At 44.6% G+C, this 26,388-nt stretch overlaps 3 protein-coding genes across 19 annotated transcripts in view; 2 read left to right on the top strand and 1 right to left on the bottom strand.

Annotated features, from left to right (window-relative positions):
• Positions 1–1,825, top strand: part of MEIOB (meiosis specific with OB-fold) — a 22,233-nt gene extending 20,408 nt beyond the window's left edge. For 11 of the 12 annotated variants that reach the window (XM_083710943.1, XM_083710946.1, XM_083710953.1 and 8 more), the window contains 3 exons: positions 265–454; positions 757–843; positions 1,344–1,825. In XM_083710943.1, coding sequence (XP_083567069.1) covers positions 265–454; positions 757–843; positions 1,344–1,484 — 418 coding nt within the window. In that variant the 3' untranslated portion in view covers positions 1,485–1,825. The remainder of the gene's footprint in view (positions 1–264; positions 455–756; positions 844–1,343) is intronic. The other variant, XM_083710947.1, reaches the window with a different exon arrangement.
• On the top strand, positions 758–26,388 carry LOC310831009 (hydroxyacylglutathione hydrolase, mitochondrial). Of its 6 annotated transcripts, none has more exons than XR_014557727.1 (10): positions 4,948–5,111; positions 12,037–12,218; positions 14,115–14,179; positions 16,224–16,341; positions 18,345–18,453; positions 19,945–20,048; positions 21,510–21,611; positions 22,647–22,726; positions 23,861–26,051; positions 26,112–26,388. XR_014557727.1 is itself a non-coding variant. In XM_083711012.1 (9 exons), the coding sequence occupies exons 2-9, from the start codon at positions 12,114–12,116 to the stop codon at positions 23,958–23,960; spliced, it is 783 nt and encodes a 260-aa protein (XP_083567138.1). In that variant the 5' UTR covers positions 758–843; positions 12,037–12,113; the 3' UTR covers positions 23,961–26,388. The 6 variants fall into 6 exon arrangements, 4 of the variants coding, with proteins under 4 accessions (XP_083567138.1, XP_083567135.1, XP_083567136.1 ...); XR_014557728.1 differs by lacking the exon at positions 4,948–5,111 and adding an exon at positions 9,147–9,289; XM_083711012.1 differs by lacking the exon at positions 4,948–5,111 and adding an exon at positions 758–843 and having other exon boundaries at positions 23,861–26,388.
• FAHD1 (fumarylacetoacetate hydrolase domain containing 1) lies at positions 1,519–4,904 on the bottom strand. Its single transcript, XM_083711031.1, has 2 exons — positions 4,777–4,904; positions 1,519–3,621 (listed from the first exon to the last, which is right to left on the bottom strand). Exon 2 carries the CDS (start codon positions 3,505–3,507, stop codon positions 2,836–2,838), a length of 672 nt encoding a protein of 223 aa, XP_083567157.1. The 5' UTR covers positions 3,508–3,621; positions 4,777–4,904; the 3' UTR covers positions 1,519–2,835.

Genomic DNA, 26,388 nt, shown 5'->3' with positions numbered 1-26,388 from the left:
CCTTTTCTGAAGTACTCTAACCTTATCTAACTTGCATGTCCAAAGATTCTTTGCTCTTCAGCCATCCTTCTTTCTTGCCTTTGAGCCAAGATAGCATGTCTATTCTATATTATACATTCTATTAATGTACACTCATAATTAAACAAGAAGCATATAAAAACAATGTGACAATTTCATCAGATATAATGAATAGGTATGTTAGATGCGTAATAACTAAACACACATTCATTCATTTAAAATCTTGCCCTCTTTTCTTTTCTGCAGTAGCAAGTGCCACTATGTGGTCAATGAAGGAACAAACTCATGCTCCTTCTGTAGCAGCTTTGTCTCCTCCTCAGATGCCTCACTACTCTTTGCCAGCTTTGATGTACTAGTTGATCTGTCAGACCACACAGGCACTCTCCATTCTTGCAATCTCTCAGACACAGTGGCTGAAGAAGCTTTAGGCTGCACGGTAAGAATGTATTAGAAATAGATCTATTCAGGTTTATGGTTCAGGTTGTGTGTAGCACGTATCGAGAGCCTGAGATTTAATGCATTGCACCAGTACTGCATCTGATGAAATAGACTCTAGCCCCCCAAAAGTTATGCTGCAATAATTTTTCTGATCTTTCAAGGCCCTTCAAGGCTTGCTTGGTTTTGCTGTGAACCTACTGTATGTATGCACTTCTGAAAACACTTATCTTCCTTTTGACTCATGCTTCACTTCATGCTTATGCACATTTCATACCAATTAAGTTGTGGTCACTCCATTAGGTCCAGGAGTTCCAGACTCTGACAGAGGCTCAAAAAACAGCCGTAAAATGGCACCTTCTTCTAGAACGAAGCAAAATTTATTTTAAAGTAAGTATAGAAATAAGGAAATACACACCTAAATGAGCACCATTCTCCATGACAACCCTCACCCTATTAACATCTTCTGAGGAATCCATTATGAAGTTTCTTTTAGTGAATCAAGAACTGAGCGTTTTCTATGATTGCCATTAATATAGACCAGTTTATCCAGCAAGTTCTACAGGAGGCAACACCAACCAACTTTGGAGTGGCAGGTGGGGGAATTGTCAGCTTGTACAGTTTCTGGTAGATAACAGATTTCTGTATGTAACTGCTCATCCAAGTGGATGAAGTTAAAAGTAACTAGTGTGTGTGTGCATGCGCCAAGATTTTCTGCGAGAAAACAAGGTCAGAAGGACTAATAGCCCTCACCTGCCCATCTTCTCCTTCAAACTGCCACTGCACAACATAATATGTAGTTCTAACTTTATATAAAGTTGCATTATCTTCTTGCAAACTGTATTTTTTGGAGAAGTATTTTTTTTAAAAAATCTAATTTACTTCTATAGGTTATTATTTCGCCCAATTCACGAACTGGACTGAGAGTTAGTTTGCTTTCTTGCAAACTAGCAGATCCTGTGGAGGCCAGTCAAAACCTGCCTGGAAAAGACCTACCTTGCCCAGCTTCAGAACAGTTGGAAGGAGTCTAAGTTGTTGTAATATGGTGAATTTACATCTTGGGGGGGGTGTGTGAATTGAATTCTCATTGCAAAGATACTAGAAAGTGTGCTTTATCATTCATGTTTTAAAACTGTGTACTATCATTTAAGGAAGAGTTTACCTTAGTCCATCCTTCACCAAATTGGTGTCCAGCTTCCATCAGTTGGAACTGATGAGAGACCTAGTCCAAAACATGGTGGATTTACAAGGCTGGCAAAGGCAGACATAGTCTGACTCAAGAGACCTAGATATACTATCTACATTCTTTTTAAAACAAAGTTTTCATTCCATGTATAACATATTTGAGGAAAAATATACTTATGAAATTTAATTTTTTTCTGCGAGCCTCTTTCTTTCAATTTTATATTAGATGAAAAGCAGGAACTGTGTTCTGTGGGATTTCAGACAAAATAAGATTAAGTACATTGAACACTATAAATGCCAAGTTTTTTTATTTCACAGACAACAGTCACATGATACAGTGTGTTTGAAATTTATTGAGGCAAGTAGATAGAAGTTTTGTTTTGTTTACACCTTAGAATACAGTTGCATCAGACTTCATTACAAAATATATTCTAAATTTCACCATATTTCCATTTTGTAAGTGTATATTTTAATATAATTTTCCCTGTTGAACTCTATAAAAGCAGTCTAGTCTGGTAGAAAAGAATAATTCTTACATTCTTTGGCTGTGCTTTTCAGAAAGGCCACACTTAGTTTATAAGAAAGGCCACACAATCGTTTATGATGACAAGTATAAGCCACAGTGAGTATAAGCTTGCACGTCCCCCCCCCTTCCTATGGCACGTCCTTCAATAATTTGGAAGCTTTCACTTTCAAACCATAGTTTAGTGTGTTGTCTGAACCACATGTTAATGTTAACTATTGTTTGTTTTTTAAAAAAACAGTTTCATAACCTATGGTCTGGAGTTTGCTTTGTTCAACAAACCATAGTTAAGATTAACCAGTTTTGGGGGGTCTGCAGTTAATCTAAACTGAAAGTGAACTACTTGCTGCTGCACCAGAACCAAAGAGGAGAGCAAAGAGTGTACAAGCCTGAGGCTTGTTGTGACTTGTCCTTCTTATGCTAGGGCTTAGTGTGATGCCTGAACACAGTGAATATATTAAATGCCCAACAAGATGGGCTTTCAGCCCTTCTCTCACTGTCTGTCAATGTGGAAGAAGCTAGAACCTGAATGAGGGGAAAGCCAATTTTACTTGGTTGCTATATAAGGAGAATCTAAGATCCCAGTCTCTCCTGTCCCACAGGAAAGGAATGGTTTAGTGTCCCTTTGCTCTACAGTTTGAATCTGCTCTTAAGGTAAAAGGAAACATCCCCTATCAAGGCCGGCATTTCTGCCGAACTACTTGAAACCGCATGCTCACCACCCCCTGGATCCCAGCTTCTATTTCATCATTCTCTTGCAAAGCAGAAACCCCTTTTGGGGTTCCTGTTAGGATGACATCCCCTTCTTCCAGTGTGACAATACCACTGATGTAGCTGATGATGTAGGGGATAGAGAAGATCATGTCTGATGTATCTCCTTCTTGCCGCATCTCCCCATTTACCTTTAGCCAGATCTTCAACTGGTGTGGATCTGGGACTTTCTCTTTGGGCACAAAGTCACTGACTGGACAGGAGGTATTGAACCCTTTGGCCATTGTCCAAGGAAGCCCTTTCTTCTTGCATTCTTCTTGGGTATCCCTGGCTGTCATGTCCAAGCAGAGGGCATAGCCTGCCACATGGTCCATTGCTGTTTTCTGGGAAACTGCCTGGGCTCTCTTCCCGATCACCACCCCAAGTTCCACTTCATGGTGCAGCTTATTACAGTAGTAGGGCTGGATGATGGGAGAGCCTTCCCTGACATAGGCAGATGATGGCTTGAGAAAGAAGAGCGGCTCAGTTGGGAGGGTGTTCTTTAGCTCTTTGGCATGCTCTGTATAATTCCTCCCCACACAGATTATGTTCTTGCCCCACTCCCAGAACCTGGCCAAAGGCTTTGAAGAAGTCATTTCCCCCTCTCAGTAATTATACTTCTGCAGGAGAATGAGCTCTGAGTGGGGCAGCTAGAACTTTGCTGCAACAGACGCAATTTCTTCACTTCAATCTGGCTGCTTGGTTCTCAGCTTGGGGAGAAAAATAAAACAAAGATCTGTGGGTAAAACTCATACATTTCCTTCCCATTCAGCTTCTTTTGCTACCAGAAATTCTCAATACAGCTGTCAAGCCCATTCTTTGTACTTTCACAATGCATTAGCCTCATTCACACATAATACTAAGCCAAACTATAGTTTAGCATGAACGAGCAAGGATGCAGTCCAGTGAGAAAATCCTGGCCACTTAGCTACTTCCCCAACATACTACCTGAGACATGGTGTGGCTTAGCATGACATCCGAACCCAGGCTGGTGGTGTTTCCCTCAAACAATCCATGAGCAGTTGGCAAAAAATACATTGGTTACAGTTCATGGTTTGCTTGAAGCAAGACAAATCATCATCCCAGGTTCAAACATTACACAAAGCTATGGCTTTGAAAGGAACAGGAGGAGCAAGGCAGGCACGATTTTCTCACTGCACCAGCACACTTGCTCATTCACATCATAGCTTAGCAAATCAGACTGTAATAATCACTAGTAGATTGTAAGTGCAGGAACATGGGTGAAAGGTTGGGACTCCCTGTTTTATGGCTGTCCAGCTCAGATTCCTGTCACCTGGCATCAGTTTGTCAGTCACAGATCCTAAACAAGGCAAGTAGTCAGAACTAGAACATCTCCAAATATAACAGCCATTATTTGGGGGGTGGGGCGGGGCGCCAGGCCTTTTGTTGGGGGGTCAGGACCACAGTTTGCTATGTATTTTTATTGATTTTTATTTATGGGGGGCAGCTGCCCCTCCCTGTCCCCACTTCACTACACCCATATATAATAGACACAATAAGAAAGAAAGAAATCTGTCCCTCAAGTCCCACTGCCCACACAGTTGGCTAAGATTTTGTGCATTCTGCCCCTTCTCAAATGCACTTTCTAATTATTTTAAATGTGCCAGGCTGACTCCAGGCCCTGAAATATTCTGGGTGTTTGGGCAAGCCTTCTTTCATCACCTAAGAGATCTATTTCCCTAAACAGGTGCACTCTGCGTGCGCTCAAAGACTCTTTATTTCTGTTGTTATACCCTAACAAGGCCTAGCTCAACCATTTACCCTTTGCCTCCTCCGCCGTCAGATACTTCTGCAAGGGCGGTCTCATTTTCTAAGCGAGAGTCGCCCGCTGCAACCTTGCTTACCTTTCACAGTCACGCATCCCTAAAGGAAAAGAGCTGCCACTCCACTGCGCCCGTCTCGCCTTTTTTGCAAGGACGCTAGCCTGTCCTCCAATCGTATAAACGCCCCGCCCGGCTCAGAGTCCGGGGAAGCGATTGGCTGCCTGAGACGGGTCAGGGGCCAAAGGGAAAGGGGCTGGAAGGCATCTGCACCAAACAGATCGCCCGGCCGGTGCTTGTGTAAGGGGGCGCGGAGGGTGCCTGGTTGCAGCCTCCGCCTTGGACCATGGTCTGCGGGGGCGGAGGGAGGATCGGCGCCGCTGCCGCAGCCGCTGTGTTGTTCTTGGGGCTCCGATCGGGTAAGTGGAGCCGCAGCAGAAGGAAGCGTCGCCTCCCCTTAACATTGCAGGGTTTGGAGCGCCGTTATCTTGTTAAAAGTTATTATTGAAAAAGCGCCTTTTTCGGTGAGGATCCTCTTGCAGCTGCTCTTGGACGTGTCCTTTATTGGAGGGGGAATCTTGCGCTCTGCGGACACCCCTAGCTCGCCAAAGCCGCTCGTTTTCCTTCTGGTCGCCCGCAGAGCACGAATTGCAAACTGCATGAAATCTCTTGCATGACGCTCGGCTTTTAAATGATGAGTTAAAAAATAAGTTAGTCTTCACTGTAAGGCAGGAGACCTTCAAACCTCTTCAGACCCGCTCCCCCCCTCCTAAACCCAGTCTGGAATATGGACACACTTTCTCGGGACATATTTACAGTGCGCGCATACTGGTATCTATTTATAGCTATTCCTTTTCGTTGGGAATTGTCTTTTTGTGGGTGCGGAGGCTTCAGATCTCTGAGAATCTGTGCGACCTGGACGAAGTAGAAATCCCCCCTTGAGCGTTATCTATAACACTTCGACGAATATAGAACGTGTATAGCATACAGCAGGCATCCCCAACCTCGGCCCTCCAAATGTTTTGGGACTACAATTCCTATCATCCCTGACCACTGGGCCGAGTTTGGGAGTGCCTGGCATACAGTGTAGACACACACGCATTCTCTCTCCTTTCTTCCACCTTCTCTTTCATTTTATTATACGTAGCAAAAGTGTCGCTGGTGCAATGACGTTTGAGTGAGACTGACCCACAAGTTGCTAAATGTCTTGGCAGTGGGGGGGCAGTCAGCAGCTGAAGGCCCCTGAGGCCATATTCCCCTCCAAACTCCCGAGGGCTTAAGTTACCAGCCTCAATAGACACAGGGTGGAGGCGAGTGGTTGAACAGGAATTAGCTCAGCCTTATTTCTCAACTGGGTGGCGCTGTGGGTTAAACCACAGAGCCTAGGACTTGTCGATCAGAAGGTCGACTGGTGAGCTCCCTTTCTCGGTTCCTGCTCCTGCCAACCTAGCAGCTCGAAAGCACGTCAGAGTGCAAGTAGCTAAATAGGTACCGCTCTGGCGGGAAGGTAAACGGCGTTTCCGTGCACTGCTCTGGTTCGCTAGAAGCAGCTTTGTCATGCTGGCCACATGAACCGGAAGCTGTACACCAGCTCCCTCGGCCAATAAAGCGAGATGAGCGCCGCAACCCCAGAGTCGGCCACGACTGGACCTAGTGGTCAGGGGTCCCTTTACCTTTACCTTTATTTCTCAACCAGGTGTCCTCCAGTTGTTTTGGACTACAACTCCCATCAGCCCCATACAGCAAGCACGTAGGATACGATGGCTAATGGGAACACAGTCATGCTTGGCTGGGGCTGATGGGAGTTGTAGTGTAAAACTGCTGAAGGGCAGCAGATTTGGGTAAAACTGCAACAAGGCATCACCAAGCCAGAGTGAAAATGAGCTGCAACAAAATTGGATGGGCTTTCCTGTCTTGCCACTCAAAAAGTCTGAAATCGTGTTTTGACATTAAACAAAACTTAGTCTGGTGTCTCTTGGTTGTATGGGAATGCATGACATCTCATCAAGCTGTCATCTGTGAAGTATTAAATGCTATTTCACATTATCTCTCAATCACATGCCAGCTATCAAATATCCCTGGCCTCTACATACTATTGCATGTTTACAATTGGACAGTGTCTATTGCATGTTAGCATCTAAATGTTGTCAAGTACCATAGAGGTACTTAATATCTGGATAATATTCAAGAGCAAATTTCATAAAAGAGTATTTTGAAAAGGAAACTATTTTCAGTTCTGGAAGATATTAAATATGGAGGAGAAGAGCAAAGTAGGTTTAAGGAGACAAGTGGATGCTTACAAAGTGCTTTGTAGAATAGTGGAGCTACTTCTCAGGGTGGGGGTACATGCCTGTATCCTGAAGGAAGGAATCGTTTATCATCTTACAGTTTGATAAACAAAATCTGCTGCCCATTGTAAGATGGAAAGGTAGCTCTAATATTTTCCTTTTTATTGAATTTGGAAATGTGGAACGCACCGTGCGCTCTGTTCTTCTTCTTTGGCAATCACTCGTGGCTGACTAAGATTGTCTTCCATGAATATGGTCTTAACAGTGTGTCCATAAGTGACTGTGGAGGCCAATTCTGGATCCACATGTCCTTTCCACAATAGGGACTCAGGTTTCCCGATGGGAGTTGATCACAGTGAGGATTTTCCAAATGTGCCTTCCTCTTAGCTCCTTTCTTCATTTCGTCCTGAGTTTGTGCTTCTTCAAAGTCTTTGGTAGAGGCTATTCTCCAATTGGAGTTCTTGCAGGCCAGTGTTTGTAGGTGTGCTCTGTTACTGTAACACAGACCACATAACACATGATGCAGCAAGGAGTTCATGTGAACTTCCAGTAGCAAAATTGCACCAGAGAAGAGACAGACTTGGTTAAAATGAGGCAAAGTCTGTGTTCAAAAAGTCTTTAAAAAATTATTTATTAAATAATGTTTTTAAAATCCACTTGATTGTAAAAAGACTCCTTCAAAGTAATTTACAAAAAAACCAAGAAAATTTTCAATGTGAAAAATTAACAATAACCGTTTGAAACTTCCAGAAAGTTAAAATAACAATAGACTAAATACAAATAAAAACTTGCATCAACTTTCTAAATGTCTGGGTAAGCATATCTAAACAGTAATTTTTTTGGCAGGGGCCAAAAAGAATACAGTGAAGGTGCCAGCTTGATATCTTTAGGCAGGGATGTCCAAAGTGTAGGTGCTGCCACACTAAAAAATCAAGTTCCCATGAATATTTAGTTCAAATGATATTCATGTTAGTTTCACCTTAACATCATCAAGCTGTTTGTGGTAGTTTTCCCTTTGAGACTGAAAATTACCACAATCCTGTAGTCTGGGATTAGGAAACTAGAAGGGAAGGATCTGGTTTTTCCCCACCAGTTTGAGTACAAGTCGGTGGGGTTTTTTGAGGTGGTGATGGCGATGGCTGACAGGGTCAGTCCAACTTGAAATGTGGATTGAACTCCTCCAGCCAGTTTGTGGAGTTGTACACAGAAGCAGCCAAAGCTACGAGCTATCTGACTTACATCAGACTTAATCGATGCATTTGATACTCCAGAAGCCATCATTATCCTAACTACTGGTAGGGTATTGCAATTAAAACATCTAAAATAAGTTACAGTTAAAAACATTCTTCCAACAGGTGATCTCAAGGTTGCCAGAAACTGCATTCTCCAGCTGCCAAATTCCTGGGTAAATGGGAATGTTTTCAAATCCCCCCTGAAAGTTAGTAATGATGGGGATGGGCACACTTTACTATGAGGGGCATTCCACAACCAGGGAACCACCGCTGAAAAGGCTCTAGTGGCGATGACACCACCAAATTATTATAATTAATAAAGTACAGTAGTAGTAGTAGTATAGTATCAATATTAGATTAGTATTCCACCCATCTGACTGGGTTGCCCCCATTCTTTGGATGATGATGCTTCCCCTTTAACCCCAGTGTACAGTATTCCCAGTCAGTGCATTCCCAGTGCTAAAAAAACGTGCAAGGTGAACAGGGAAACTCTGAGTTGCTATTAAGCTCCCTTCAACCTGCCACTGTAAAAAAAGGAACCTCGGTTTTAAAAATCCTAGCTCATTTCGCACTCCTGGTTATCCACTCTCCTAATGCTTTGTTTTTTAATAACCACTTTCGTTTCTTTTTCCCTGGCGTCTTTCACTTTCAGATTTGCTGGCCAAGCCCCATGAGCTCTTGTTTGTCAACCGTGTGATTGACCATCTCCTTGAGACTTTCATAAAGGCTTAACCACCCCACTCAGCTTCTCTAGAACTGATAACTAGGAGTGTAGGAGATACCCCAGGAAATAGCCCCCCCCCAACCCTACCCCTTGGTACATCTTTGCGGTAAGCCAGACTTGCTGACAACACAAACAGTGATAATCGCTGACAGCAGTGCTGGATGGGTGGAGCTCAGTCTAGCTGAGCCATCTGCACAGCTGGATTGTGAAGATTGTAGGTGTTGAAACAGCCTTCCTAGACTCTAGACAGAGCTTGGCTAGCTCTGATGACTTGAAGACTCACAAGTCCTGCAGGTCACAGGAAGAAAGGAAGGAACCTTCATCACTGCACTGCACTGCTTGTGTGCTTTAAGGCAAGTTTGTAAATAATCCTTGTTTTATGGGAGCCTGTGGTAGAATTGTCTCCAAATAATATAATTGTGTTATAGGATCTGTAATTTTAAGGACCTGCACTCGAGCTTGCTCTTTCCATCTTCCTCCTCTTCTTTTCTTCCTCATGTGTCATATATTTTCATATTCTCAGTCTGATATCAGGGGCCATTGTAGTACTGATTTTTCTCTGTTGATTTGGGAGCCCCTATTTTGGCTCAAAATGCCGTACATAATTTTGTAAAAATGTCGTACATAATTAAAATAAATAAACTTCCAGGCAGGGAAAAACCTGCAATCTGGGTCACTGATGACTGAGTCCTGTAGAGATTTGTGTGGACCAGTAACTCTTGCTAACTTAAATGCTGCTTTGAGGACCCCTGAAAAGTGAGGTTCGAGGCACCCCTCTAGACTCAGGGAAATATATGGCAGAATCAGGGAACAATGTGCATTTATCTGGAGGTCTGTGGCTCAGTAGGTAAGTCACTTGCGTTGCATGCACAAGGTCCCAGGTTCAACCCCTGGCGATTCCAGGTAAGGTTTGGAAAGACCCCTTGTCTGAATCCCACGAAAAACCACTTCTAGTTAGTGTAAATCGGGGATAGATAGACTTCAGTGTTGTTACTGGGGTTTTCTCCCAAAGCTCTGCTGAGAGACAGGATTCCTCCCTCCATTGACTGCCAGATGGCAGCAGCCATTCCACCAGGCTGCAGCGGATGAGCATAGCTGTCAACTTTCAGATTTGAAAATAAGGGATCAGCAGCCTCGAAAATAAGGGATCACCTGTCCCGGGGACAGTCTACAGGATATCGAACAATCCTGGATAACAACAGGAAACGGCGCTGGAATAAGGAAGTTTCCCGCAAAAAAGAGAAGGTTGACAGCTATGAGGTGGGGGAGAGAAAGGAAGCAGGGTGGTTATCGGACTACAACTCCCATCAGCCCTCTTTGGCATTGCTGCCTGCTCAGCCTACTGGGAGTCTAGCGACATCCAGAGAGGTCCACAAGTTCCCCCACCCTTGCTTGGAGTGGACCACCCTTCTCTTCTGTCTCAGCCCTGCTTCCTTCCCATCTGCCAAATGGGAATAATGCTGTTTCCCTACCGTACAGGGTTATTGTAAGGATATTAATAATGTGTGTCAGTGTGTGGCCATTTGAAAAGCTTCTCTGTTTGTATCTGTTTAATTACTTTTTTCCATTGGGCGAGGCAGCTTCTCTCGTGAATTAAAAAAATTACAACTGGAGAAGCAAGTCTCTTTGTGGGGAGACAAACTGGTTCTTCCGCTTACTGAGAGGCACTGCTGTACACTTTTGAAGGGACTTGGAGATGACTCAGCATAGCATGTAACTGGATGACTTTGGGAAATGAGGTCACCTCATTTATTTATTATTATTTTAAACTATTGATGCTGCGCCTCTTGGTGGCTGCTCAGATGCAAATTGCATTTTTGTGGAGAAGTGATCATCCATTAAGTTTGAAGCATTAGTATGACAGAATGTAGGAAATGGCCTTAGCTGATAGGTTCAAGCAGCAGTTCCCAAACTTTTGGAGACCATTGCCCCCTTGGTCCCATAAGCTCACCCCCAGTGCCCCCTACCCTATAAAAAGTGTTATTCAAAATAGCCATTTTACAGCTCACTAAGGAAGACAATAAAATATGAAACAGTAACAATTAACTGCATATTTATTCAAAAAATACATATATGCAAAAATAGATATATGATCTGACCTGATCTTGTAACTGAAAAAAGAATATTCAGTAAAGAATATATACTAATGAAAGTGTAAGGCTGAAGGAAGTTTATAACATAAATTATTTATATTTAGCCACTAACCACACATGCATAGACCTTCACCTACCACAGAGGTGTGGTAACTAAATTATAACAAAATCAATAGCTGTTACCAATAATTGGCTATCTTGTGACTTGTGAATCTTAGAATCGTAAATGCAAACAATTGTGACCAAAGGAAATAGCTTTGAAAGCGATAAGAGCAGTAAAACTTCTAATATGAAGCGAGGAAGGTGTTTCACTCTGGGGTCCAGCCTGGTCAGTTGTAAGTACCATACTTTTCCGTGAATAAGACTATGTTTTTTTCTTTCAAAGTCATCCCAAAAAGTGTGGGGCGTCTTATACATGGGTAGTGCATAGGGTGGACTTTTATTTGGTTGCTGCTGCGGCTGTCAGCGGCTATTGTATGTGTTATTGGTTGGTGCGTCAGTGGTTGTTGCTGATTGGCTGATGATCCAGCAGTTGGGTGGTTGATTTGCAGCTTTTGAAAACTGCGCAAAAAAAGCTCAACGACTCTTTTGCCAATCTCCCCCTGTTTTCTTAAATTTGAGACCCCCAAAATAGGGGTAGTATTATACATGGAGGCGTCCTATAGACAGAAAAGTACGGTAAGTGATCAAGGTGCTTAGAGGGACCCCCTGCTGCCTCCTTTTCTCTTAGCACCACCCTAGGTAATCCCACCCCCAAGACCAGATGGACCAATGGCCAGACTTGGTGCAAAGCAGCTTCTTAAGGCCCTTCCCGCCTCTCTGTTGACTGTTTAACTGTCACCCTCCCCAAAATTCTCTCCCCCACTAGCTAAACTGCTCCTTCATTGGTGCATTGGAATATTTCACCAGAGCATCGTGGGCGCCACTCCCCCCAATACACACATTTGCCTTCACTGCTGCACCCACTATCTGTCCTAAAATTTGTCCTCCTTCTTAATCTCCTGAAGGTTTGCCGCAATTTCGCACCAGCTTCCTCCACACCGAGTTTGAAAGCAGAGCGTCCAAGGTCATCTCACAAGCCAGCATGAAGGTGGAGCTGCTCCCGGCCCTCACAGACAATTACATGTACCTGCTCATTGACGAGGACACCAAGGAGGCTGCGATAGTTGACCCTGTGCAGCCCCAGAAGGTACCTCTGCTCTTTCTGGGTTTACAAGCTTTGGAAAACACAGTTTAGATGATCAGATCCACACTTGCGGAGTTGGTCAGTGTACATAGTGCCGAGCTAAATGGATGCAATCCTCTTAACTCTGTATGAAGCAGCTACTTATGTTCCTAAAGAGAAGGGCCGTAACTCATTGCTTAAGAGCATCTGCTTTGTATGCAGAAGGTACTTGTTATCTCCAGGAAAGGTTAGGAATGTCCCCTGGTAGAAACCCTGGAAAGCTGCTGCCAGTCGGTGTGGGCGTCTAGGTGGGGCTCCCCTTATGCTTGATCTGGAAGCTGCAGTTAGTGCAGAATGCTGCAGCACGATTGCTGACAGGAGTGAGGCCTTGTCAACGTATAACACCTGTGCTCAGAGATCTGCACTGGTTGCTGATTTGCTACCGAGACAAGTTCAAGGTTTTTTTATTAGGCTATAATGCTCTTAATAATTTGGGACCAGTTATGAGATCACTTTATCCAATATGTGCCCACTTGACCACTTCAGATGGCAGAATTGGCACTCTTGCAAGGACCGCATAATAACTGTTTCACATTTGTAAGCACTCAGTTGTTTAGTGTGGCAGCACCTATACTTTGGAACCCCCTGCCTTTTGATAACAAGCAGGCTCCTTCACTGTATTCTTTTTAGCACCTGCTGAAAACATTATTGTTTAAACAAGCCTACTCAGATGTTTAGAAAGTTGATGTGAGTTTTCATTTGTTTCAGTCTATTGTTGTTTTAACTTTTTGTATGTTTTCAATTATTGCTAAAAAAATTTAGTAATAATTTTATTGTTTTGTCTTTTTTTTGTAAACTGCTTTGAGGTGGTTCCCCACCATCAAGTTTAAAGTATCACATGCATTAACTACAGACTCAAAAGAAGGAAATGTATTTGCTTTTTTCCAACCCATATAAGGAAACTGCTGGTGTTCCTAGTATTTCCTTTTACAGCAACTCCTTATGTCCAAATAGGCATCTAAATGAGATTGACCTTAATAAGCCATGGTTTTGAAGATAGGCCACATTCGCACCATCCATTTAAAGCACCATTATACCACTTTCAACAGTCATTTGAAAGAATTGTGGGACTTGTCATTTGCTAAGGGTTCTGATAGGATTCTCCTCTCGCCCTCCCACAGCTGCAATTCCCATATTTCCCTGGGAAGAGGGGCTAATCATTCAACTATTCTATGAATTGTTGCTCTTCGAAGGGATTCCCTAGCAATTCTTGGCACCCTTAATAAACTAAAGCTCCCAGGATTATTTGGGGGAAGACATGACTGTAAACAACAGTGCTTTTAATAGATGGCGTGAATATACCCATAGAAAGTGTTGTGAAATCAACAGTAGCAAGAAAATCTGATGAGCTATGCGGAACTGGCCAAATTGACATATAAATTGTGTGACAAGGACAATTGTGACTTCAAGGGAGATTTACAAATTATCTAAAAAGACAACAAAATGATTTGGACTCCTTGGCAGGTTTTGAATAAACATCCATAAATTTATTAGTAGAACATATGACAGATAAGGCAAGGATATGTACAATTTTATAACATGCAGAGAACAATATGTGCAAAGAAATCAGAGAGGGGAGCTGAGGGAAGTCCTTGGGGGGGGGATAATGTAGTTGGTTATTTAGACTGATAATTTGGTAAGTTGAAAGTGTTTAATAAATTTTTTTTAAAAAGTGTTGTGGAATCTTCAGGCCATTCAGCAAGGGATGGGGATGGGGGCATTTGCCCTTCCAACCTTGCAGTACATGTCTCTTAGCCTCCTTAAGGACTCACAGAATCCACATAAGCCACAAAGCTGGTTGTGACTCAAATAGATTTTGTGAAAAGGTAAATATCTTTCCTCTTCCTCCTGTGTCTGTAGGTTGTGGAAGCAGTCAGAAAGCATGGAGTGAAACTGACCACTGTTCTTACTACGCATCACCACTGGTAACCCTTTTGTGTTATATGAGTTAAATAAAGGAAAGGTCTTGTGCTTCAGTGATGTACCGTATTTTTTGCACCATAACACTCACTTTTTTCCTCCTAGAAAGTAAGGGGAAATGTCTGTGCGTGTTATGGAGCGAATGCCTGCGGGTGGCGGGGGGGGATCTGCTGCAGTCGTGAGCAGAGGATCCGTGGTTCCCCTTCCTTCCCTCCTCCATGGTTACAAAGCATGGATCCACATGGATCCTCAGGATTTTTGCATTGGGCTACTCCAAACTCACTCAATCAATCAATCAAACTCACTGTCAGATCACATGTCTGTGGCCACAGCATGAACCACAAAAATCATATATCCACTATTTCGTTTAGAATATTTTTTTTTCTTGTTTTCCTCCTCTAAAAACTACATGCGTGTTATGGTCTGGTGCGTGTTATAGAGCGAAAAATACGGGTATGTACTGTTCAGCTTCATGCTGTGGGAGGCTGCCATGGTATACTTTAGTGGTTCCGAAACCTTTTTGGGCCATGGCCCCGTTGGTTCCATAAACACATCCCCAGTGCTCCCTACCGTATAAAAAGCATTATTCAGAATAGCGGTTTGTACTACACACTAAAGAAGATGGTAAAACAATGAAATTCAAAATAGTATCCATTAATTGCACATTCATTCAGAATCTAGTTAGAACTATTTAGTTTAATTAATTCAACAAAACCCTGCGACCCAACTGCCTCTCAACATGCCCTTACACACACACACACACACACACACACACAGAGAGAGAGAGAGTAATCTCACTGCCCACTCCAAATTTCAACCAGTTTCATTCCTGTTCATTTCCAGTCAAGACCCTTTTTAATTTCTCCCCCCCCAAAAAAAAAAAAATTTTTTTTTAAACAACAACATTGACAAGTCAGTACTTCCCATGGTATTTCAACCAGCTTCAGCTTTGTTTGGAAATCAAATTTAAGGTCTATGAGGGGGCATCATTTAATTTTAACACCACAATAATTAATAATTGTATTTTGAAGTCAAGAAGGACTTCCTCCTCTTAATCGAATTGCCTTGATGCATCTCCCTTTATCTCTTCCCCTGAGCCTCTTTTCTTTGTGTGCCTCTCTTGTGTGAAACAGGATGAGCTCCTTGCTGTAAAGTCACTGTGGTGCTCACTATCCAGGCCAGGCCAAGGCATTTTGCTGCCTAAGGTAAAACAGCAACACCCAACAACCTGCTTCCAAGTCAAGGTGTAGAATACCCAAGTCTGACCAAGGCCACATTTATAACATACATTTAAGCACTTATGATGCCATTTGAACAGTCATGGCTTCCTCCAAAGAATTCTGGGAGTGGTAGTTTGCTATGGGAAATTGTTAAGCCACTCTGGAAATGGTAGCCTTGTGAGGGGAATGGGGCCCCCTAACAACTCTCAGCACCCTTAAAAATTCATTGGGCGAAGCCATGGCTTTTTAAAGTGGTGTCATAGTCCTTTAAATGTACAGAGTGAATGCGGCCCTAGTTATTTTGTCCAGAAAATTCCACAAGCACCTTTACCTGGGAATAAAAAATACAGTGACTGTTGTCTAAGTAAGTTCTACTAATAATAGCCCCATTGCAATTAATGGACCTATATTAGTTATGCTGATTAATTTCAACCAAATGATAAATTAAAAAGTAAGAATTTGCTGTCCTTTCATGATACCTCAAATTGGCTGCCACACTCAGCCCAGTGATAGAGCCAGCCCCTACACACATTACAGTGTTTGTGTCCTGTGCGCCAGTGTGGTACCCACACCTATTTTTGCCACACCTACATGCAGCCCTCCCCCAGAGGGTTGTCCATGGGTGGATTCAGGCCCTTGGACCATTGCCCCACCCCCGTAGCCACCCCTGGACTACAGGATGAGGCCATTAGTTCCATTTTTTTTTAAAAAAAGGACCAATGTCTTAACTTTAAAGAAAAGCAGGATTCAGGCTGTTTGCTTGATGCGCGTTGTAAGAGACTGCCTCTTGTGTGTTTTGCTCCAAAGTCTGACCATTTTGACCTTCTAGGGACCACGCTGGTGGCAATGAGAAACTTGTAAAGATGGAGCCGGGGTTACAAGTGTACGGGGGAGATAGCAGGGTTGGAGCCTTGACCCAGAAAGTCTCTCATCTTATGTCATTTCAGGTAAAAAGAAAGAAACGGGGGAAATACGTTTGCCCAAAACATCCTCTGAAATCATGTGTTCCGTTTGAGCACTGAGGCGCACGAAGGCCCTGGAGCATGGCAATTGCGTTCTTGTCACCGTTTCCTCCCCACACAAATGTCCTTTGCACGTGGCAGCTCTCTGCTTGTGGAAGATGGACTTCCTGACCTGAAATTCCTGTTTTTTGTTTGGTTTGTCTTTTTTGCTTAAGCACAGGAACACATAATGCACAGTTGCTGTGCTGGCTCAGAATGGCCCTTTTCGCCTGCCACAAGCATGGAGCTATCACGAGGAAGGAAAGGTTTGGGGGGGAAGCTTCCTCCTTAAGCAGGGTGACTCCCTGGCCATTTGGCCTGTTTGAAGACGGGGGGCAAACACCCTGTGGCACCAGGTGCCTCCCATGGGAGTCATGTGATGCACCAGAAGTGCCACAGAGTTTCCACCCCTCTGATTTTGGCCCTGTTTTGCCCATAAAACAAGCAGATATGCGCAGTGCAAATGAGAAGACACACAGGCTGTTGCCACATCAGCCTCTTGACAAAGACTTCGTGTGAACAAAGGCCTTCTCTAAGCGCTAATGTCACAGCCTCCCAGCAGCTTTTGCCCAGGAGGTGTTCTCAAGCAGTGGTTGACCGTTTAGGGCATCTGGGAGAAGCAACGAGGAGGTCCTGTCATCCTTAAGAGGCTGCCATGTCAACTATCCCAGAGGTGGCCTTCATCACAGGGGCGGCTAACACATGGTCTTCCAGAGGTTGCTGGACTCTTCATTGTCCCTGACCATTGGCCATGCTAGCTGGAGCTGGTTAGAACTGGAGTCCAACAACAATATCTGGAGGGACACAGGTTAGCCTCCCGTGCTTTACAGGGTAGATAGAGCGATAACTTGAACTAGATCTACTTTTGCAATGGTCAGGGATGGGAAATCTGCTGCCCTCCAGCCCTTGCTGGACTCCAACACTCCATCACTCACCACTTTCAGCCATGTGGGCTGCTGGTAGTTGGGGTCCAATGTCATGTTCCCCAGCCCAGATGCAGGCTTTGTGGAGTATCACAGACCTCTCCAGTGGGGGAAATGGACACATCTCACTGGCTCCAAATACTGGTTACTTGCGCAAGTGTTTTTGGTAGCTGGGGGCTTAGGGTTGTATCTGATGCTAGCCCTGCTCTGAGTAGACCCATTGAAGTTAATGAACATGGGCTAACATAGCTCCCTTAATCTCATTGGGTCTATTCTGAATAAAGCTCAGCTAAAGACAATCCTGAGGGTCAAACTAGATGTGATGTTAACCAGCTGATTGATCCTTGCCTACTTGCTTTCTTTTTTAAATTTGCTAAGTAGCTGGGGAAGGAGGTGGATCAAAACTTCAGTGGAGGCCAAGGGCAAGACCCTCCTCCACTGTCCTGTGGTCTGGATTTACGGGGGGAAGGGACATAAGGGGTGCAACTGCTAAATACTAAAGAAAAAGCAAACCTTTGCGGAGGACCACTTGTGTGATTAACATCACATCTAATGCAGCCTTTAATGGGTGATCTCATAGCCTGTCCACACAGGCGTTCATTGCCCCCTGTGGACAAAGCAAGCCTGATTTCCCCAGTCACTGCACGTGGTGAGTTGCTGAAAATGTCAGACCCTTTCTCCTGCTGGAATGACCAAGGCCACACAGCTGTCATGGGTGCTTCTTACAGCTGAGAATTTGTCAAGCTTCCCATCTTCCCTGACAAAGTTCTGTGCAACCAAGACGTGGGCGCAAGTCATGACTACTCAAAACACACAATACCAGACCATAGTCATTGGCTTGCATCAGTTTTTAGGGTTCCTTTCCTCCTCATCCCCACCCCTCTGCTTCTCTTCACCCCTGTGGGTGTTACCAATCTGAGATTCGCCATGTTGGTGCTGAGCGGTCGTGCCCTTGGAGGGCAATTGTGGTTTATCTGTCCCATTGCTTCCCCCCTCAATGACTTGAGCTTTTCCACCTTTTTTTAGGTTGGCTCTCTTAACGTGAAATGCCTCTCGACTCCCTGCCACACTTCTGGACACATTTGCTATTTTGTGACCAAGCCAAACAGCTCCGAGCCGCCTGCTGTGTTCACAGGTGAGGGTTTGGGGGCACTTCTTTTGCCTTGACCTCAGGAGCTTGAGCAACACGGGGGGAGGGGGTTGCAACCTAACCCACCGCCCAAAGAGAGTGCAGGGATTGCCTTCGTGAAAATATTATTAAAATGATATTGTAGAGTTGGAAAATATTCAGATAAGTATAGTCAAAATGACCACGAGGGAAGGTTGCAGCATTTGGGGCTTTCATAAATTCATGTCCCTCCTCACTCGCCTTTTCTCTGATTATGTATGGCATAGAAGAAATGGATAGAGAAAAGCTTTTCCACTTCTGTCATAACACTTGAATTTGTGGACTTGTGATGAAGCTGAATGTTGGAAGATTCAGGACAAATGAAAGAAAAATCCTTCACACAGCACAGTTAAGCTGTGGAGCTTGCTCCCACAGGAGGCAGCAGTAGCAGCCAACTTGGATGGCTTGGAAAGAGGATTGGGCAAATTCATGAAGGATGGAGCTAATAATGGCTCCTTGCCACAATGGCTGTGCTCTGCCTCCATGCCTGCAGGCAGTATGTCCCTGAATACCAGCTGCTGTGAATTGCAGGTGGACAGAGTACTATTGCACTTGGATCCTGCTTGCAGGTTTCCCGCGAGTATCTGGCTGGCCACTGTGTGAGAGAACAAGATGCTAGAGTCGATGGGCCGCTGTAGTGATCGAGTTGACTCTTCCCCTGCTCTTATGTGAAGATGTTCCCTCTGCCCTCCTGATGTCTTAATCTGGCTTCACCCAATGCGTTTGTCTGGTTGGGTGTTGGCCACCCCACTGCCTTCATCTGGGTGTAACCAAACACGTTCAGCTGGTTAGGTGTTGGTCAAAGCATGTGATCTGCCACTTTGCTTCCTGAATCCAAGAACTGCATCTTGACACATTTTCTCACTTCACAGCCCTTTTTCCAGTGTGCAAGTGTCACCCTGAACAGATCTGTCCGTCCCCCCGACCTTCTAAATGTGGGTGCTCTATAGTGAGTGCTCCGTCACTTTGCTACCCCACCTTTAGAGTTTAAGATCCCATTCTCCAAGAAGATTGGTCTCGTGGGTCCTCATATTGGGGCACACATTTGGAAATCTAAGAAACTTACAGGGGCACTGTAAAAAAAAAATAATCCATTTTGTTTTAATCCAGTAATATGCCATGAAAATTTAGGAGGAAATGGAACAGGGAGGGAATGAACGCTTGCAGGATGGAAGAACGGAGAGCAACCTCAGGAAGCAATGGAGGGCCACATTCAATAGCATTTAGAGACTGCACACAGTTCTGGGTCTGCTGGTCACTCAGCTGTGGCTCAAGTCATTATGCTGATTCTTTGTCACTCACTGCAAGCTTCTAGTCCCTACTGTTGAAGTTTCTCACCTCTGCCTCAGCAGAATCTCCTTCCTGGTTTACCCTTTTCCACCATGGTGCTCCCAATTCCTGGTTCTTTAGTGAGATCGTTAAAGTGTGTTCATTCTCCTCTCTCTCTCCCTTCTCTAGGTGACACACTGTTTGTTGCAGGCTGCGGGAAGTTCTTTGAAGGAACCCCCGAGGAAATGTACAGAGCCCTTATTGAGATCTTGGGGCGACTCCCTCCAGAAACGGTACGACGCAAAGGCTCCCTGTTTGGGTTGGGTGTGTCTGTTCCATACTAAAGACAATTAACTTTGGTAACTGTGTTCGCTCTTGGAGGACTCTTGCCAGCCAGGCCAATCTACAGCTCCCAAAACATTTTGAGGGAAGCAACAACAGATAAGCCAGGGGTGGCTAACCCCCCATTTTGTGGTCTGACCGGCAACAAGCACATTTTCCCATTCCCCTCCAAAAAATATCCCACAGATTCTGGTGGTGTTGGCAGAAAGAAGGCACAGAGCTGAGGTTGGGAGCCCAGCACCCTGATGGGGAATACATACGATGCCCCTTCCCTTCCTGATCATCAGATTGATGATTTGATTCACAGGGGCAGAGGTGATATCCCTTTCTCAGCTGATCTGTGCAGGTCAGCTGGTGTGTGAGAGAGAGAGATTGTGCAAGAGAGTGTGTGAGGTGATCACACCCACCACTGGCATGTGCCACCCCAATGGTTAGCCAAGCATGAATGCAGCCCTGAGGCCAAAAGAAGGGTTAGTTATATCCAAATGAAACAGATATAAAAAAACAGAGCATCCAGTAGCCCCACCCAGCTCTTGCATTGCCCAACCAGGAAGCAAAATAACCTTTTCCCGGGGAACAGTTAAAAGACAGACCTGGCCCTCATGTTAGGCAAAGCAATGGAAAAGTATGAATTGCCTCCCCATTGGGGCACTGGGCTGGCTGGAGAAGCTGCTCACCTCAGAACCATCAGGTATATATTGTTGTGAGATGGGGGGGGGAGTGGGCTGCATGCTGAGACCCCTCTAATTCCTGGAATAGCCAGGCTAACTTCCTGATAGCCTGGGTAATAGACCATTAAGGGAACAAAGGAAGTGGCTTGGCACCAGAGGAAAAATGGGTGGGCGCCCCTCCATCAACTGGCTAGCAAAGGGACAGAGTTGAGAGTAAAGTTATGTGAGCATCAAGCAAAGCAGCAAGGTGCCTGACCAGGATCATCTTTTTCTTTCAGCATGACGGTCTGCTGAAAACCTCAGAATTAGGCACAAAAAGCGGTTGTCTTGCAACTTAGGGGTGTGGGAAGCTGCCTTACACTGAGACAGAACCAGTGGTCCATACAGCTCAGTACTGTTGACACTGACTGGCAGCAGCCCTCCAGGATTTCAGGCAGGGGACATTCCCAACCCTGGAGATGTCTGGGTTTGAGCCTGAGACCTTCTGCATGCAAAGCTCTACCCCTGAGCTATGTTCTTTTCCCTAAAAATACAGAAAAGTTCCAGCCCCCATGGCTCTGAACAAATGGCTGCTTTAAATAGGAAGCTGCATTCTACTGAGTCCTTCTACTTTCCCAGTCCTATTGAGGATTGAACTGGGGACCTTCTGCCTGCAGAGCAGATGCTCTACCACTGAGCTACTGCCCTTATGGCCTTCAGTGACTTTTAACTGCCTTCCTCCTCTTCTTCCTTCCTTTCCAGAAAGTCTACTGTGGTCACGAATACACCATCAACAACTTAAAGTTTGCCCGGCATGTTGAGCCCAACAACAGCGCGATCCAGCGAAAACTTTCCTGGGCAAAGGCAAGATGGGCTTCTCATTCCTGGAGAGGAGAGCAGTCAGTGGGCAGCCTCTGTTCCCTTCTGCACTCCATGCCATTGGGATAGGCAGTTCCAGTTTGATTCCTTTATCTAGTCCAGACCTGTAGCCAAAATGGGCAGGGGTGGGTTTTGCAGGGGTTGGGAGGGTGAGGGCTAATGACTCATTATAGGTGGGTGGGCATGGCAGGTAACTGAACATTGAGCAAACAATGCAAGTTCTAATGTCAACAGAGCCTTCGTCAAATGGAATACTGTTTTTTCCAAAAGTGACGGCTGTCTGAGTGCCTTTGCTGTCATTGGCTAGATCTCTGGAAGGCGGGAGCTGTTTTTCCATTTCTTTCACCTCCCTTAGAAAAAGGGTCAGGGGTTTATAATGCTATTTTTCACCAGCAGCCTTGTACCCAGGCTAGCTTGGGAATCCCAAGAAACCAAAAGATCATTTTGATGAAATCACTATGTTAAAGACGACACTTTTGAAAAATGCATTTCACCATCTTGATTCAAAATAGCGTCCAGTTGTATCCAAATGTAGACAAAAAACTGCACATTGATCTCAGGAATCATAATCAAAAACTTAGGTAAAAACTAGTTTTAAAAGGTTCAAGTCTGTCATCTTGTTTCAAAATGACATTCAGTTGTATCCAAACTTGGAGGAATATTGGAAGGTGGTGATGCTCCTTCACTGGAGGTTTTTAAAAAGAGCTTAATTAGCCATCTGTCAGGGATTCTTTAGCTATGATTCCTGCATTGCAGAGCATTAGCAATTCTATGATTCTATGAGCACCTGCTCTTTGATCTCAGGCACCATCATGCAACATTTGGTTGGATACCTTAAATATCCAAATGCATCTTGAACAGATAGAGTAGTTTCCAAAATTTCTAGTGGATGAAAACTGAACATTCAGGATCAGTAGGTGTAGGCATATCCCAAAGCACTTTTGGATGTCTCCTTGCAGTGGGGTTGGACTCGATAAACCTTTGGATCCCTTCCAACTCTGCAATTTATGATTCCCCTAGGCAAAATACGATGGTGGGGAGCCGACCATCCCGTCGACCATTGGCGAAGAATTCACCTACAACCCGTTCATGAGAGTCAGGTAATTTGTGTTTGAGGATGACGCATTGGGAAGGAGAAGGTGTGGGGAAGGGTATCCTGCATTCTGAGGAACTGCGGCTGTGGGTCCATGGCTTGAGTGGAACTGGTTTCGTGAGATGGGAAAAAATCTTAATTTGCTGATGTCCTGCATCTAAGAACTATATTTGTCTATTTTTGAAAATTATACATTATTTTTAAGCAGGCACAGCACTGGGATGGGGGAGTTGAAGTCCAGCGCCTTAATGAGTATGCAAAACAGCCCCATCCCAGTCATCACTTTGATCATTTGAGGAGCACAGAAGGGCAGGAAGCTCCTCCAGCTGTTGCAGAGGGGCTGTGTGTGTGCATGTGGCCCTTAGGTGGTTAGCCAAGGGTCAATGCGGCCCCCAGGCCAAAAGAAAAGATTGCCATACATACATGTGTTGAGTTGCTTCTTATGAGCCAGCTAAACAGGCAGTTTTTCACAACCTGGTGGTAGTTGCATCCATAAAGTCAGAATGAGTGTCCTGGACCCTCCATCTTCCTTCATTGTGCTTGTTGTCTGGTTGTGGCTTACAACAGTGTTGTGCATATGCAACACTGGGCGTGTCCATAATCACATGCAACAGTCTCTAGGTAATATTAGTTTTCCAAAACTGTATGGATACTCGGAGTAGAACCATTGAAATTAATGGACATGGCTAACCTAGGTCCATTTCTTTCAGTGGAAGAACTTTCTGAGTAGAATACCCATTGTATTTTTTACTCCCAGGTAGAGGTGCTTGTGGAATTCTCTGAACAAAATAACTTGGACCATATTCACACCATACATTTAAAGGGCCACTTCAAACAGTCATGGCTTCCCCCAAAGAATCCTGGGAGCAGCTGTTTGTTGAGCAGCATGGCTTGTCTGTCAGCCAGCATGCCTCTCCTCCAACTGAGCTGTGACTGGATTGGAAAGTTGTTAGGAAACTCCTCACAGAGCTACAGTTCCCAGCACCCTGAACAAACTACCGTTGAAGCCATGATTGCTTAAAGTGGATCACAGTTCTGTAAAAGAATGGAGCAGATGGTGCCGTAGATATTCCATTTTCAACAAACCAAATAGCCTGTTATCTCCTGTCACCTACATGCGACATTTTCCTTCTTTTGGCAGGGAGCCGACAGTGCAGCAACATGCCAGGGAAGGAGACCCCATCCGGACAATGGGTGCCATCCGGAAAGAGAAGGACAACTTCAAAGTGCCAAAAGAGTGAAATCCCAGCCGCTTTCCTGCTCTCCACCCCCCTTTTTTTTTCCTTTTCCAAAGTTGATTTAGTTAAGGAAGATGAAGTTTCTCATTGCTCTGTTATGTTAAAAATAATTCATGTCTAAGGATCTTTTTTGTTTTTGTCTTAAAAGGAGGTGTAAACAAAGCACTTTGCTCTTATAGGAAATGTCCTATAAGCTATTTAAAAGATGTTTAAATTTTAATTTTTCTTGTATTCCTGGATTTGAACCACTGTGTAACAGTAAGTTTGTTTGTTTGTTTGTTTGTTTGTTTTTTTATTTTTTGAGGGGTGCATGGAACTTGGGAGAGGAGCGACCTGGTTGTTTCATAGGTTATCAGGACAAAATTCAGATCAACTTTTTGCCCTCGCTTGTTTTGACTTCTGGGGAAATGTTTGCACCCTCTGCCTCAGATTGAAAAGTGGATCTGTTCTAATTGTTTTTTTGTTTTTTTAATTTTATCCATGCATCAGTTGCTTTGAAAACCCATTTTGTGAAAAATCCAGCTGGCTTTGTGAGGCTTGGAGTGAACCTTCTTGATTTCACTCACATTCCCAGCATCCATTTAAAGCTCCCTTATCCCTCATGGCTTCCCTCAAAGAATCCTAGGAACTGTAGTTGGTTAAGGCTGCCCAGGGTTATTAGGAGACCCCTCGCAGCATCCTTAACTAACAATAGTTCCCAAGATTATTTGGGGGAAGCCATGGCTGTTAAAGTGGAAAAGGTATGGTTTAAAAATGTGGTATGGATCCCCACATTGGCAGCATAACAGTATCCATTTCCCTTCCCCCATCATCCTGAGTCGTTGGCCCTGCTTGGAGTCCAGTAACTTCTGGGGGACCACTGGTTCCCCATCCTAGGCCATGTCAGCATGGGAACAGCTTAGGGCACAACCGAAAATCTGGGTGGGGGAGAGGAATGTAGTGTTGGCTGCAGTTTTGTGGACCCTTCCATCTTGTAATGCCGCAGTTCTGCCACTTGGGGCAGATGAGATGTAGAAGGGATGCTGAATGAGCACGCTTGAGTGTCCATGGAGAAACCCCTGTGCGGACATGCCTCTAGCTAGCCAGCTGAGAGTACAGCAAGATTGTGCCCCTGCTTTTGAAACAGCCATGGTACGTGCATGTTGTCCACGCTGAAGATTAGCTGTGTGCTGAGCCACCCAGTGCAGACAGCACAGCAGCAAAACATCAGCATGGAGCACGGCGGAAAATTGCCATTGGGGCAAATAACTAATCTGAACACATCTTTTTGGGCTGCATTGTTCTTTTGAATCTGGCATCCCTATCCAACTCTAATGAAAACCAGGATCAACAGATTACAGAGTCAAGAGGTCTGACCACCCCCCTCTCCCCCATCTCTCTTTTCTAAAAGAAAGCTGTGTTTTTTGACAGTGGTATCGTTTTCTTTTGAGTGTGTCTACACTGCACTTTAAACAAAACAAAATCCCCAGACCTTTTTAATGGGTGTGTCTCCCAGCCAAGAAACTGTGGGAACTGGAAGTTAGTTTGAGGAAGCAGGGGACACTTCTACACAGTGTACTACAGCTCCCAGAGTTCTTTGCAGGAGGAACCAGTGACAGTTAAAACGCCTTTGAGAGCACTGTATACCTTTTTACGGCTCACATTGGGGCCAAGAAACCCCTCCAGATGGACAACCCGCTTGCCAGCACCCCTCAAACCGCACCCCGTGTTCCTTGTTGATTCAGCTGACTCGTGTACATACCGACATATGTGTATATACAGAAAACTAATATATTGCTATAAAAGAGATGAACTACTAGGATCAGAGTTAAGAGGTGTCACCAGTAACAGACCAACTCATTTTAAAGCTGTTGCAGCTTCCGAGACCCCTCCCAGAACCCATGGAATTGGGGTCTCGTGAAAGCAGTGGGGCTCCCTCAGTGCAGTATTGAGATTCTAAGAAGCCAGGAATGTTGTAAAAAAACAGTTGAAGAAAAGAGTGTATCCCCCACACACACACACACACCAGGAACTATGGAACTGGGGATAATTTAGAGGTGAGGGGGTCTTGCCTGCCCCTTTCTAAAAGCCACTGTATAGTGGCTCCCCAATCTGGTACCCTCCATATGTTTTGGACCACAACTCCTATTGGTCCCAGGTGACAACTGATGAGAGTTGTGGTCCAAAATATCTGGAAGGCACCAAACAGTCTGCTTTAGCTACTGCTGTGACTGTGTGTGCCCACCAGCCATGAGTGGCTGATTGGCGCTGCCACAGCAAGAGAAACTACGTAGACATGTTGCTCTTCTTTGCCCAGGAAGCATGAAAAAGAATACTGCCATCTAGTGGTGTGGAGGTGTGCAGCTGCCTCAGGTGTAAGTTGTGTGGGAGCCTTTTATTCCAAATATTGACAATGGTGTTCTGCTCTGACAATAAACATCTCTTGCGCTAA

Source organism: Podarcis gaigeae (assembly GCF_964106915.1).
Source record: "Podarcis gaigeae genome assembly, chromosome: 14".
In the NCBI taxonomy this organism is placed as follows: Eukaryota; Metazoa; Chordata; class Lepidosauria; order Squamata; family Lacertidae; genus Podarcis; species Podarcis gaigeae.
This window is presented reverse-complemented; position numbering and strand designations above follow the sequence as displayed.